We start from the raw sequence: 14,058 nt of genomic DNA on the forward strand, positions 1-14,058 counted from the left end.
ATATAATTAATTGCAGGATATTTGTGGTAGCTTCTTATCCGAAACTGGTTTTAAATTTCTTATGCGATTTTTAAAATCGAATGGTATATCGATTTATAGTTTACATCGACGACCTCTAGTGAGAATATATAATTTACGATATCATACGTGAAATAAAGATAGTCGATAATATTCGATATTTTTTAGAGCTATTGACGATCAGCTGTTTTGAAAACGAACAAACAAGTATTACATTAAGAAGAAAACTTAATCGAGTTTTGTATTGATAGATATTCAATATTTTATAAATAAAATGACAACGGCCGCAAGACCTACGTTCGAACCTGCTAGAGGAGGACAAGGACGCGGTGAAAAAGATTTAAGTGCAATATCAAAACAATACAGCAGCAGAGATTTACCATCACACACGAAATTAAAATACCGGTATTATGTTATTTTTTTTATTTTTGTGATATATATTTATTTTTATTTTTGTTTTGAATAATTTTTTATAACTTTTGAAATGAATAATCAAACCTAACCTCATTCATTTACAACATTAATGAATTTCATTTATAGAGAACATGGACAAGGAACTATAGAGGAATTGCGAAATCGAGATTTTCGTAAAGAATTAGAAGAACGTGAACGTGAAAGAGAAAAGGAGAAAAGTTCTAGCCGTCGTATGATAGAACCACCTCGAGAAACTTCTACAACGAGTGCTAAAAGACAGAAAATTGATCAAGTACCTACAGCAAGTTTAGATGCAGATGATCCTCTTGATGATGATGATTCAGAGTCGGAAAGCGATGAAGATGATACTGCTGCTTTATTAGCAGAATTACAACGTATTAAAAAAGAAAGAGCTGCGGAACAAGCTAAAAAGGTAAAATGTTTGTATATTTTATTTATAAATTCAATTTTATTCTTTTATATATGTATGTAATTAATATTTCTATTTCATTTCATATTTTTTATTTTGCAGGAAATGGAGAAACGACAGGAAGAGGAAAGAATAAGAATGGAAAATATTCTTTCTGGAAATCCTTTACTAAGTTATTCTTCTCAGAGTGGAAGAACAGATATGAAAGTCAGACGGAGATGGGATGATGACGTTGTATTCAAAAATTGTGCTCGTTCCGAACCAAAAAAGAAACACGATGTATTCATAAACGATTCATTAAGAAGTGAATTTCATCGTAAATTTATGGAAAAATATGTTAAGTGAATGAACTATATAAAAAGTATATTATTTGTTTGTATATAGTTTTAAGTTAATATTATCATATATTAATATGTAAGTATCTTACGTTGTGCTTGCAAATAGTATAAGAAATTATTTTTAAAACTTTGAAAATAGATTACGGATGCCTAACTTCATAAGCATGTTATTAAATTATATATTATTATATCCAATGTGTACACACGTATATATGTATATGTGTGTTCATTAATGACACGTTATATCAAAAAATTTATCAAATTAAAGTACGAACAATTAATAGCCATCGTACAGTTTGAATCTAAAAATAGAAGGCGTCACCAAAATTTGCGATATTTTATTCAATTCAACAAGATCCAAGAAATTTTATTGTCCGCAATTTTTCTTTCATACATGCGTTCGTTTATGTACTCAATCTATCTTGAGAAGATCCATTCTAACAACTTCGCGAAGAAATCGTTAAATACTTCGTATGTAAAAATAAGCGTATAAATAATTGGAGTGAGAGAGTAGAGGGAGAGGAGCAGGGTGAGCTAGAGTGGGGTAAGGTGAATCAAAGTAGAATGTATTGGTCTGACAGAGATCGTTGATTGTGTGAGGGGAAAAAGGAAGAGAGCGAGAGAGCGAGAGAGCGCGCGAGAGAGAGAGAGAGAGGTAGAATAGAGGGAGAGAAAAAGAACAAGCTAGCCGAGTATACTGGAAGTTTGTCCAGGCAATGTAGGTACGTGTTTCGGTAGCGGTGCGATCCGGCCTCGGCGGTGGTGGTGCTGACGGCAGCAAGCGCGTGTAAACCGCTGGGTCAAGTATAACCGGTCCCAGGGTCCCCGGAGCAGCCGGAGGCAGCAGGCAGTCTACCGGTACGACGCGCAGCTGGTTATCGCCGGTAGACTCCCTGGCACCGACCTGGCCAACTAACGCAACAGGGACACACGAGGGACCGGCTCGACTCAACCGGTAGAGAGACAGAGAAAGAGAGACGACCGTTCACTGGTAGATCGCTTCAAGATGATTTCTGGGAAGAGATATGTCGTACGTTACGGTACGACCGATCGGTTCTCTGTGCGGTTGAATTCGTCATCGCCAATTTCATCCTCTTCGGCTTCTTCTCGAACCTTCAAATTAGGAGAGATGCCGTTTAAATGCCATTTTTCGGATCTGACTAATCGCGATTCTTGTGGTATTTACAATTTTTATTGTGTTAATGTGATTATAATTGATATTTTATTCGAGAAGTTTCATTATTCAAGCAATGCGTGCCGTTATGCGTGTAGTAATATAAACTTTGAGAAGATTTATTTTCACGATAACTAGATAACTCATAGATCGTTACGCCTTTCTTGGACTCTCTAAAACAATAAAATTAGTGTACGATGACTAGTTTTATAACTTGATCACGATCGATAGAATAAATAATTTAAATGAAATTATATAACAATGATTGCTCGCTTTAACCAATTGCAATAATATTCAAATTTTTCAAATGCGAAAACAATTATTTGCCATATTTTCACATTCAATCGGTTTAATCGAAGTTTAAATCAAAATCTGATCTCATTCGTTTTTCGCGATGTCAAAAATTCAAATTATCTTGATGCAAATATAACGTTTTCTAAAAATGAAACGAAAGGAAAAAGATATATGCTGGAGGAAACGCAATGATAAATTGGTAGACACACGGTCGAACACGGTGCGCTAAAAATGCAGAGTTGTCGAGTTTTCTTCAAGAGGATAATCTCCGAGGGAGGGATTTCCCCGGTGAACGCACCTCTGGATTCTGCAGCGGCCGATGCTCGACGGGAATTCGCCCTGAAGGCACTCTCCCTTCCTCTCCCTCTCCCTTTCACTCCTTTCCTCTCCCTCTTTCCCTTTAACTCTCTTTTTCTTCTTACCTCCCTCCCTTCCTCTTGTACACTCCTCTCTCTCTCCTCTGCTGCCACATTTTTTATTTACCTCCTATATTCCTCTATTTACTTTATTTATTCCGTTGCTGTTGGTCAGTCGAGAAAGAGTGTTGAACGAAAGAGAGCGAGAGAGAGATAGAAAAAGAGAGAAGTATGGCGAGAGAGAGAGAGAGTAAACTGCAGCATCTCTTGCTTTTCTCCAAGAGTTCCATCCATGGACGTGCAGAATGACGAGCCAGGGCTGTAAGCTACTAACATTTTATTGGGTGAGCCGACATGCATCGATAATGGAATCCCCATCCTCCTCTTCAAACATGCTTTCAGGATTATCTCCGTGGAATTGAGATCCGAACATTGCGGAATAAACGGATGGTATGCGTGTGCCCGACACCTGTAAGAAGAACATTGGTATGTGCTTAATGCCTGTCACATGCAACCGGCCGAGTTGTTTGCGCGACCAAGTAGAATTTTAGTGTCGTCGTCGTTAAGATAGAGTTATTATGTTGTATTATATTTGATTCGTAATTCGATCCGAATAATATAATCATATTTATTCGCTATATACTTTCAATAAATAATCGAAGAAATATCAAGGATATTCATTCGATATCGGTATCATGATCTTTCAAAAGAGACGCAATGTTCATAATTTCGAAATACATAGAAAAAGTATAATTTCTTAATATCACGTTTAAAAATATCTGGAAATTTTCTATTTATTCGCGCCGATTATTCATCATCTAATTAGAAACGTAATATGAAAATGTTACAGATAATCGAATAGCATTTTCTAGATGCCAAGAAATTAAATTTGACTTTCTTTTTTTTAATTTCGCTTTATCGGTTCGCGAATACCTACCAGAGAGAAGAAATTGTGTCGAGTAAACAAATATTTCTTACAACAAACTGGATATTGTAAGACTTACGTTGACTTTATTGGCAGATTAATGATACTACCGACTCAGATTCGCTTTCACCGTCATCCGCCCACCCCGATCCCTTCTACGTTTATGGTCGATTGCGTATAAATATGACACGCGACTTATTTTTTCTTTCGTTCAGTTCTATTAAAAAAAAAATATGAAAACACGATATCCGCGACATTGATTTTCCGATCGCCCGAATTTATTTGATAAAATAAATAAACATACACGTTTATCAATTTGCATAATAATTTAAAGTATATCCAGGAAAAAAAAAAGTTCTTTCCAGTTTTCCGTTTTTTTTATTTATCGAAATGTCCTCTTATTTTTTCATGTATTTATACACGAGTGTGTAACTTTGGTGAAATTATCGATATATAGCGTTTAATAGTTATTGTTACGAGCTAGTATTATTGGAATCCTTTCGTAATGATTTACGATAGTCGTATAATAACGAAATATTTCGTTACAACGAACACTTCACATAGAAATACATCATGACGATACGATGATGGATTATTTATTTACTCGTCACTTATTCGCATAATTAAAAATATTAAGTTTCGTGTTCGTAATAAACATTAATGTAAATCTTTTTCGCGTGTTAAAATTTAATCCAACCTTATCCAACTCGATCTTTAAAATTATCTAAAGCAATGGTATAAATGCGTAACGCAATTTTTTCGGGGGAAAGAAAAGGTATTGGCAATCTTCGATTCGATCGTCCCATTTACAAGTGGTATACGAAAATCCACAAATACTTTCGAGTTTCGTAAAAATGAATAAATCAGCTTGTGTCAAATTGTGTTTTCACGCTATCTAAATCGATACAGGAGGAACACGTTTCCAAAAATAAATGTCTGTAAAGGTTGCGTGCCATCGAGGCGCGCGTCTTCGAATGGAATTTCTCGTACGGCCAACTTTCGTGTCAACCGCTGCATACCATCCCGCCGCTGTGTTACCTGTAACAGGCTGTAAACAAATTCTTTGCCATATCCGTCCATTATCCGAGGTGAGTTACATTTTTCGAGCGTTTCACGTTACACGTGTACACGTTCGAGCGGGATTTTCCGATGCTAGGCCGCATTCCTCGGGCCGGAAACGGAGGATGGGTTTTCTCGGATCGAAAACATTGGGTAGTAGCGGTGGCGTGCGGTTATCGGGCGGAAATAGCGCGCAACTGGTCTGAATGGCGGTCCGATAAAGATCGAAGGGGTTGAAAAAGTGGAAGAATGTTCAAGTTCGGTCGGCCGCCATCGCACGCCGTGTCTTCACTAACCCTGATCTCCGGCACCACGTTAGAGTGCCGAGTAATACCAACGATCAGGGCTGGTGAACGCCGCCTACTTCTTCGGCAGGGGCGGTCCTATCTCTATGACCCAGGGACGTGCAAATGTCTTCGAAAATTCAGTGGGATCGGTCGGATGGGAAATTATTTTACGAGATAAATCCTTTCATTTTCTCCCCCCTTCGCTCCCGTTATTGTTATTTACTTTTTTCTTTTTCCTTTTTCCGCGCGGACACGAGTTGGAAAGTTTTCTTCCTCAATTTTTGCGCTCGTACGACGATCGTAAAACCGTACGAGGAGAAGTGGGTATAATTCGTCGAGTCGCCGTTCTTCTCTTTCTCCGTATAAAAATCCGTTCGAACACTTGGAACGAAAGATTTTTATTTTTTCAACGGTAGCCGTTACACTTCCGAAAGTTGCGAGTCTGGACGCGGGGAAGCGAAGAAATTTATTTCGCCCGGTGAAAGCAACGGATTCGTCCTTTTTTGCGATGCGTCGTTGAGCGAGACGCGTTTCGTTCAACATTTTACATTTTTCAATTTCGATCTTGTTATCGTCCTTTCATTTTTACTCGCTCGTATGAAACGTTTCTTTATCTTATAAGAAATGACGGGATCACGTTCTAAAAAGAGACAGAGAGAAAAATTACAAATTTAAAAAAAGAAACGCGATAACACACAAACTGTACGCCTCTTTAGATCGAAACAATGGTGAGATAAAAATTTCGAGGGAAGCGGATCGAGTGTAAAATCGGAGATCGAGAGTGAGAAATGGGAATCGAAACGGACGATTTTATTTCTCTTTCATTGCCCGTGTCTATTTTACGTTCCATCGTATTCTCCCTTCGTGTCTCTTATTTTCAGCAGTCGAGGCACGCGTAAAAAGGTCGCGAACGATCCCCAGTGAAAGTAAATCAAATTTGCAATCGTCTCATGCTCCTCGTGGCCGCGGCGAGGCGACTTGGTTGCAGAAATTTGCGCGGCGGTGTGCCGTGGATACCGCGCGTATGTAGATTGAATTCCTGTGCTTCATCTACGTTCTGGACGAACGACACCAGCCTTGCATTACGTAACGAGTTACATTGTAACGCGCGTCCGCGAATCTGTTCGGAACCTTGCAAACATCTGGTGTTACATGCAACATTCCAGGAATGTCGCGTCGAGCGTGCGACACAAGCGTTGTACGCAACGCCGCGTACGCGAGCGAAACATTTTCACCGGCTATCCTTCATTTTCGCGGCTCACGCGTTATCACGACCATCACAACAGTCACGGATATCGAACGTTATCACGATAAACGCGCGCGCGCGCACACACGCTCGTTTCAAAATCGATCGAGCGCACGAATACTTTCCCCTTTTCTCGTCGTTCGACGCGCACACGTGACCGTTCGAACCTTCGTTCTGTTACTCAATAGTTACTTCGAACCGGGTGGTAGCCGGTGACAATGCTAGGTGCAATGACATCCGTTCGTCATTAACCGCTTCCCCATCTCCCGTGCAACTTTGTACCTTTCGTTTCCGAGGAAGTGACATCAAAAAAGCTGGACGCACTGCTGCTGGATCCTAGTTTCGCGATCGAAACTTTGGATACTTGGAGGAGGAGGGAGGGGTAGCGGCTCGATTCGATCATCGAACGTCTCTCCGACAAGTAGGAGTGTTTTAATCGCGTAAAAGTCGTCAGAGGACAAGTTCGCTAAACGCATTCGGTGACACTTGATGAATAAAGAAGCGAAGAAAAACACGTATGGAGGGAACGGCGCGTAAGGAGAGAGAGAGAGAGAGAGAAAGGACGAAGAGCGCGCAAAGTGTAGGACGCGAAGGGAAATTTAAACGAGAGAAAAAGGAAGGCGAGAAGAGAGGAGATAGCTCGAAGGAACGCGATTAAAAACGTAAGCGAACGTAACTCGATAACACGGCGATTAATAAATTCCTATTTCGCGAGAGAATTAAAAAAAGAAAAAGAAAAGGAGAGGGAGAGAGAGAGAGAGAGAGAGAGAGGGAGAGAGAGAAGAAACGAAGAGGACGGCGCGGAAAAAGAGGAAAGGATCAGTATGTACGCGTGGCTAGCGGCGTGGCAAGGCAAAAGTTGTGGCGAGGTAAGTGGAAGCGAAGCGAGGCGAGGCGAGGCGAGTCGAGGCGAAACGAGGCGAGGCGCGAGCGAGCCGATCTAAAGAGGCAAACGCAGAGAGGAAGGCGAAGAGCGAGGCGTGGCTCTGTCGGAGGAGCGGTACGGCCCTGGGAGGCGGTGGTGAGGCCTCGCGGAGGAGCAGCGACGACGAGGAGGTGCACGGCACGGGCCAGACAAACAGACTGGCACTGGCATCGCGGGAGTCAGCGGCAGTGGTCACCGCTGGTCACCGAGACGGTCTCTCTCTCTCGAGAATCGGCCCGCGTTTCGCCAACATGCGCCCCGTGTCTATCCTCTGAATCGCGGAAACGGGCAAAGTGCGCGCTCGGTTATGTGCTTCGGAATCGATCCTCGATCGCGGTAACCAACCAACCGACCAACTCGACCGGAGAGAGTATCACTGCCGTGGAATCGGGCTCGATCGACCTCGGGATTAGTTGCCACTGTGTACTTACACCGTGCGCGGATAAATTCATCTTGGCGGGATAAAATCGGGAAGAAAAAGTATCTGTTCGGATCGACGGTTTTCCAAGGAGGAGGAGGAGGAGGAGGAGGAGGAAAGTTGGTAGCAGCTCGGTCGAGAGAGGAGAGGAGAGAAAAATCGGGGCGACTAGGAGTGGAGGAGGAGGAGGAGGTGTAGAAGCAAGGGGCGAGGGGGAGAAGTAAAGAGACAATCGGTGGTATTCGGGAGAGTGGCGCGTTTCGGTGTAACGGTCGGTGTACGGTATAACAACAGAGTGTGCGCGGTGTCCTCGAAGGGCGATCGATCGATCGATCGGCCCGGTCGCAGCCTCGATCGTCGTCCACGTTGGTGGCTCGATAGGGACGACGACGACGACGACCACGTCGTCGTCGTGCGAACGCCGACGTAGGAGGAGGAGGAGGGGAAGGTGGTGCTGGTGGAGGTGGTGGTGGAAGCGGGGGGAGGTGGAATGGTGGCTTCCGGCCGATCTCGAGCGGAAAGAAGACGCGCCGAGATGTCGCCGCGCCGTCTCGCGCCCCTGCTGATCCTCGGCACGATCCTCGCCGGGCTGACGAGCACCGCCGCCGCGGACAGGATGAGCGGCCTCTACGTCGACAACGGTTTCGACCAGACCATCGTCCACAGGGTGGTCAGCCAGCGCGAGAAACGGGAGGTCGAGCACGAGATATTGAATCTTCTTGGATTGCCGGATCGGCCGAGGAACACGGCCGGTAGGCCGCCGCAGGTCAAGAGGTCGGCGCCCAAGTTTCTCTTGGACATATACAAGAACGCTCTTGGCGAGGACGAGGACGAGAAGCCGATCGGCGAGCAGCAACGTAGGGCCGGCGAGTTCGACCTCACCGGTCAGGATCTCAGGGCCATCGACCAGAGCGACGTCATCATGACCTTTGCCGCGCACAGTAAGTCATTATTCCGTTTCTTTATTCCCTCTCTTTCTCTTTCTCCGTATACGTGTACCACGTATGTATATATATATATACATAACACCGGTATGTATGTACGTATATATATATATATATATTCGGATTTACTCGACAACGCGTTCGAGAATGGTTTGAACCACGTTTGGACCGAGTAGTAGTATGCTGGATCCGCAATTGGGGGGATCTGATGATCCGGAGATGAGATAGATCGTACACGTTTTCTTTTCGCGGCAAAATAAAAAAAAAGAGAAAAAAGAGCCACAGTGGCTCGTTCGATCGTGGTACGCTTTGACTCGTGACGATGAATAATCCATACGCGTGCGTATTATACTCGCGCTCGCGATATTGCGCGCTCGTTCCTTCGTGTCGCATCGCGTTTACGCGTCTCGATCGTCATTATCACTGTTGCTCGTCGCGTACGTACCTACGTACGTAAGTTTACTCTTGTGCATCTGCATAACGTACAATACGCGCACTGTGAGAGAAGAAGAATCCGCGGGAGAAGGAGGGGAGACGTGACGTTTGTCGTCAGCGACGACGTCGTCGTTTCAAGATGCTCGAGATGACGTCTCTGTTTCGCTGGATCGCGATTCCGACTACACCGTCCGGAATCCATCGGAATCGGCCAGAACGAATTCTTTCTCTCTCTCTTTCTCTCTCTCTCCTCCTCTTTCTCTCCTCCTCTTTCCTTCTCCTCCTCCTCTCTCTCTCTTTCTCTCTCTTTCTCTCTCTCTGGCACGGAGGTTAACAGGTTCCGCGAACGCGTTTCCCGATGGCATGCGTCTAGTTTGCGCGCCGCGCGGGCTGCCGTCCAGAGATCCGTCGATTTTCATTTCACGCAGTCTCCACGCAGGGGCATGATTCTTGGACCGGCACGTTTCCAATCCGTGTTTTCCGTTAACGCGAGCGGATCACGTTCGCGGCCAATCGATCGATTTGTACTTTTTTTTCGTACTTACAGCTCGTACGTGGCTATCGAGAACGATCATGGGTTGGAAAAGTTGGGAAAATTATCGACGATCGTTTTAATCGGTCGTCGATCGTTCTGTTTCGATTATTCTTAACGTTGGAGAGGCTCGTGAGTTTTAAAGATTCGGGACTCGATTGACTCGTTTCGCTCTTAACATATGCCAGGGATAAAGTAATCATCTATTTTATCTCGATTTTAAACAGACGATATATTTGCATCCAGATGTTTTGCCGTATTTTTCGTGCGCGTAATTCTACGTCAAGCGCAGGGGAAAATACGTTCGAGTGACAAATGGGTCGCGTTTTATCGATAATATCATAAATTCGGTGAAACGTGGAACCTCGTGTCGAAAAAGTTAAAACGACGAAGAGCTGTCTCGTCCGGGCGAAAAGGTATAAAAAGAAAAGAAGAACTTTTGGTTGAAAAAGAGAGAGAGAGAGAGAGAGAGAGAGAGATGGTGGAATTGGTGCGAGAACTGGTTTCTTAATCGTCGGATTTGAATTCAGAGATACTTTGAAAATGTTTTCAGCACCGATCGATATAATTAACACACTTGTATGAGTTTACTTGGGGATTATAAATCGCTTTACCAACTGGATTCTACCGGTTTAGAAGCAGTTCTCGTGGGTGTGAGCATTCTGCGGCAAGGAATGCTCGTCTAGCGTTTCTTCGGTGACTTTGGCAGATCCTCCGCTCGATTCTCGAATATCGTTCAACCGAACAACCCGTATCACCACTCCATATCCGAACACTCCAACATTCGAAGTCTTCTTTTTTTCACTCCAAGATTTTTGAAGAAGAAATCCAAGTCCCTTCCCTTTTTTTCGATTCGAAATATTACGAATCGGCGCGAAATTTTAGGGAGATCGGGAATTAACAGGGGAGCAGATACATGGAAGAGAGGAGAAACGTAAAGATATATTTCGGCGATTATTGTGGCGATATCTCGCGAGACATGGATATCACATGGATCGATCGTAAGTAGATCTCTCACGAGTTTAAAAGTAGAACGTCGATTTCCGTGGTTATTCTGCGGGTTGCTGCTCGTCCCCGTATAATATCATCCAAGGAGCAGTAAATCGATCCGTGTCCCGTGAAAAATAATCGCGAGATAATCGCACTTTTTACCGTGGATACCTTAATTGCTGTTATTTACAATAACGGGGGATACGGGGAAAAATTGTCGGATCATTTTTAAACGCGGCACACAACTTATCGGTCGATCGAAAGAGACGAAGCAAAGAGGAAGAAGAAGAAGAAGAAGAAACGAATTTCCATTCTCAGTTTGCGTTCGGATTTCAGAAACGCGAACCTGTTTCTCGCGAATCGCGCTGTGCTTCCGCATGCATATTCATCGGAGAGTCGGGCCATAATAAAATTTGAAGCCGCGCCGATTTCTACGAAATCGTGACGTCACGCGAAAAGCCGTACGCGAATTCCAACTCGAGTTTACGAATCGAAAGAAAACGCGTCTCCTCTCGTCGAAGTGTCACGGAATTCTTTCCAACAAACGCCCTCCCCTCCCCTCCCATACTCCGACACACTTACTCGATACCGACTCGAATTCACGCTCGTTCTATGACGAAACAAGCAAGATAATTCGATCGGTTGATCTTGCGCCCCTCCTTCTCTCTCGCCCGGACCAAATTTTTACGCTTTCTCCAAAAATTTCTCCAATAACGGGCGGATAGATTAATTTTCCCCGTGATAACGAAATCCCCCGCGGACGGACCAAAGTTCCTCCATCCGGAGAGTCTTGGAGATTCGGACGATTACGGAAAGCCGGAACGGGCCGGTGGAAACTTTCTATTCGGCCAGATATTTCCCGCAAGGTTCAACCAGCTGACGCGGACCGCCCATCGTGAATTCTTCCACGGAGTCCCGGACATAACTCTTCGATTATGTCACGCTTGCTTCGGGTGATCGAGATCGGTGCGGATATTCTTCTCTGAAAATCGTCCGGTTCGCGTATCGCGTTCGTACTATCGCGCGTAGTGGAAGGCGGTTTCCACTTTCGTTGCCGTCCACTTATGCAAATAAAGTGCTCGCCCTCCCCGTCGTGGCAAACTTTCTACTCGAACGGAATCTCTTTTCGTCGCCTCTCGTTTTATCCTTTCTTTCTTTCTTTCTTTCTTTCTTTCTTTTTTACCCCTCCCTCCTCCGCTTGCTTTTACACGTTACGAACTAGTACCGTGAATTCTTCTAGAAAGTTCGAGGAAGATAAATTACAAGGACACGACGAACCACGTTCCCGATGTGTGAAATCAGACGGGGAGACGTGTCAGGCCGGTTATAGCGGATTCGTGATCACGAAAACGATCCGAGTCAATCGAGGCTAACGCGTGAAATTGCCACGTTTCTGGTCCGCTTTTATTAGGGGACCAGGGGGCATCCTGCGCTCGATTTAAACGTTCCAACCTCTGTTCGCCGTGCTGGATTCGGATCGTTCTTCTTCCAATGTCGTTTCTTCGCCTTTTATTATTCGAGTGGAGAAAGAGAGAGAGAGAGAGAAAGTGTGTATCCGTGATTCCATTTGAAACGAATTTTAATAATCTTCTTCTTCTTCTTCTTCTTCATTGGATACAGTTGTATATATTTTTATTCGTATTTTAATCCCGAAAATAGAATAATTCCGTTATCATTCTTGATCCCCCTCCTGCGAATCACGTAAAAGAAACGAGGAATAGAGATAGAGAGTCGTAACACACCTCGATAACCCTTCTAAATTTAACGATGTTCCTTCTCTCCGTGCTCATACATTTACACGCGTATTCACTTGACAATTGCAACAAAAAGAACGTATCTCCGGTTCATCCGGTTCTTTGATATCAGATCTCGAAAGATCAGATTTATCGCAAGATCAATGACACTTTGAAACGCTTCGATTTATTAAGGGATAATCGCTTTATTAAAGGAAAAAAAGCGAAACATCGAATCTTTAAAATCTATTTTAAAGAATCGACGATTCTCGAATTCGTTGAAAGCGCGAATAGGAAAGAAAATCGACGAATATCTCGAACGTCCTATTAAAATTGGCCCTCGATCATCTATTCATTTCCTCCTCTCCTGAAAGAAAATTGTCCGCGTTGCGAGAAATTATATGGGATAAATCTCGATATATATATTGGGTTCAACGAACCTCGGAAAAGGGGGAATCCCCTGTAGCAGCGGCTCGGAGGAGCTGCCTCCTTTCTCGAAAGATGGAGGAACAGCGGCATCGTAAATTGTTCCGCGATCGTGACGCGAGTCGAGGAATGGTAATTTGCGAGCAACGAACGGGGGAGGGGCAGGACATTTTCTTCGGGAATCCCTTCCTCCCAGAAGTCGCGTGTCTTCTCTTTTTCGTTTGTTCAGATATTGAATTTTTAGGGGGAATTTTCCCCCCCGTGGAAGAAACTCGCGCTAGAAGAAATAGAGGTTTCGCTCGAATCAAGTTGGATGGAAATTAATCGACGATTGTTCGATCGGCTATCGATGGAAGAGGGATTACGATCCGTATTCGAGTATACTTTAGCACGATATTTAAGGGAAAGAAGAGACAATATAGCGATAAAGATCGAAGCGAATTTCTATCCAATTTTTCGTTATAGATAAATTACGAATAATATTATAACTTATACGCGGTTATATTTTCGTATCGAAATCGTTACGAAAAGTTAAAGGCAAAAAAAGATAAATAAATAAATTTCCAAATCCAAATCTTACTCCATTGTCAATTAACTATGAAAACATGGAAGGTGCATTTGCATAAATATCCGTGTATCTATTTATAACTTATACCTAACCGCAGTTTTATATGTATATATATATATATATATATGTATATATATATATATATATTTTCTCATCGAACCGCAGTTTAACCGTTATTTCCCCCAACAAATGATTATCGATCGACGATCCCTTAAAGGGCGTATGCAAAGAAAGAAAAGAAGAACGAGAGATACGCGATTTACCTTACGGCACGATTTGCACGATCATCCTCTACGCCTTTACGTACGTAGAGACTTCAATGACTCGTTTTCGCATTTCGTTCTCAAACATTTTCTCAAAAAGCAAAAGCAAAAGTTTCACGGTACGTTTCCGTCCATTCGGGGCGAGAGGAGGAAGGATGGTTAAGGGATACACAGGGTCGGGAAAGGCGATGTTTCATCGCCTGTCGCGGAGAAGATCTTTGGAGAGATAAGATTTTTACCTGGCGTATATAATCCACCGAAACTGTTAACCGAGAACATCAAT

The 14,058-nt window shown here is 43.5% G+C and overlaps 2 protein-coding genes across 2 annotated transcripts in view; both read left to right on the forward strand.

The window, feature by feature from the left end:
• Positions 1-98: 98 nt before the first annotated feature.
• On the forward strand, positions 99-2,625 carry LOC108002120 (spliceosome-associated protein CWC15 homolog). The gene is made up of 3 exons (XM_017063599.3): positions 99-423; positions 559-865; positions 965-2,625. The coding sequence occupies exons 1-3, from the start codon at positions 293-295 to the stop codon at positions 1,205-1,207; spliced, it is 681 nt and encodes a 226-aa protein (XP_016919088.1). The 5' UTR covers positions 99-292; the 3' UTR covers positions 1,208-2,625.
• A 3,834-nt stretch (positions 2,626-6,459) lies between these two features.
• Positions 6,460-14,058, forward strand: part of LOC108001975 (protein 60A) — a 33,418-nt gene continuing 25,819 nt past the window's right edge. Inside the window, exon 1 of the mRNA XM_062087067.1 lies at positions 6,460-8,825. Coding sequence (XP_061943051.1) covers positions 8,375-8,825 — 451 coding nt within the window. The 5' untranslated portion in view covers positions 6,460-8,374. The remainder of the gene's footprint in view (positions 8,826-14,058) is intronic.

The sequence above is a fragment of the Apis cerana genome, linkage group LG1, assembly GCF_029169275.1.
Source record: "Apis cerana isolate GH-2021 linkage group LG1, AcerK_1.0, whole genome shotgun sequence".
Taxonomy (NCBI): Eukaryota; Metazoa; Arthropoda; class Insecta; order Hymenoptera; family Apidae; genus Apis; species Apis cerana.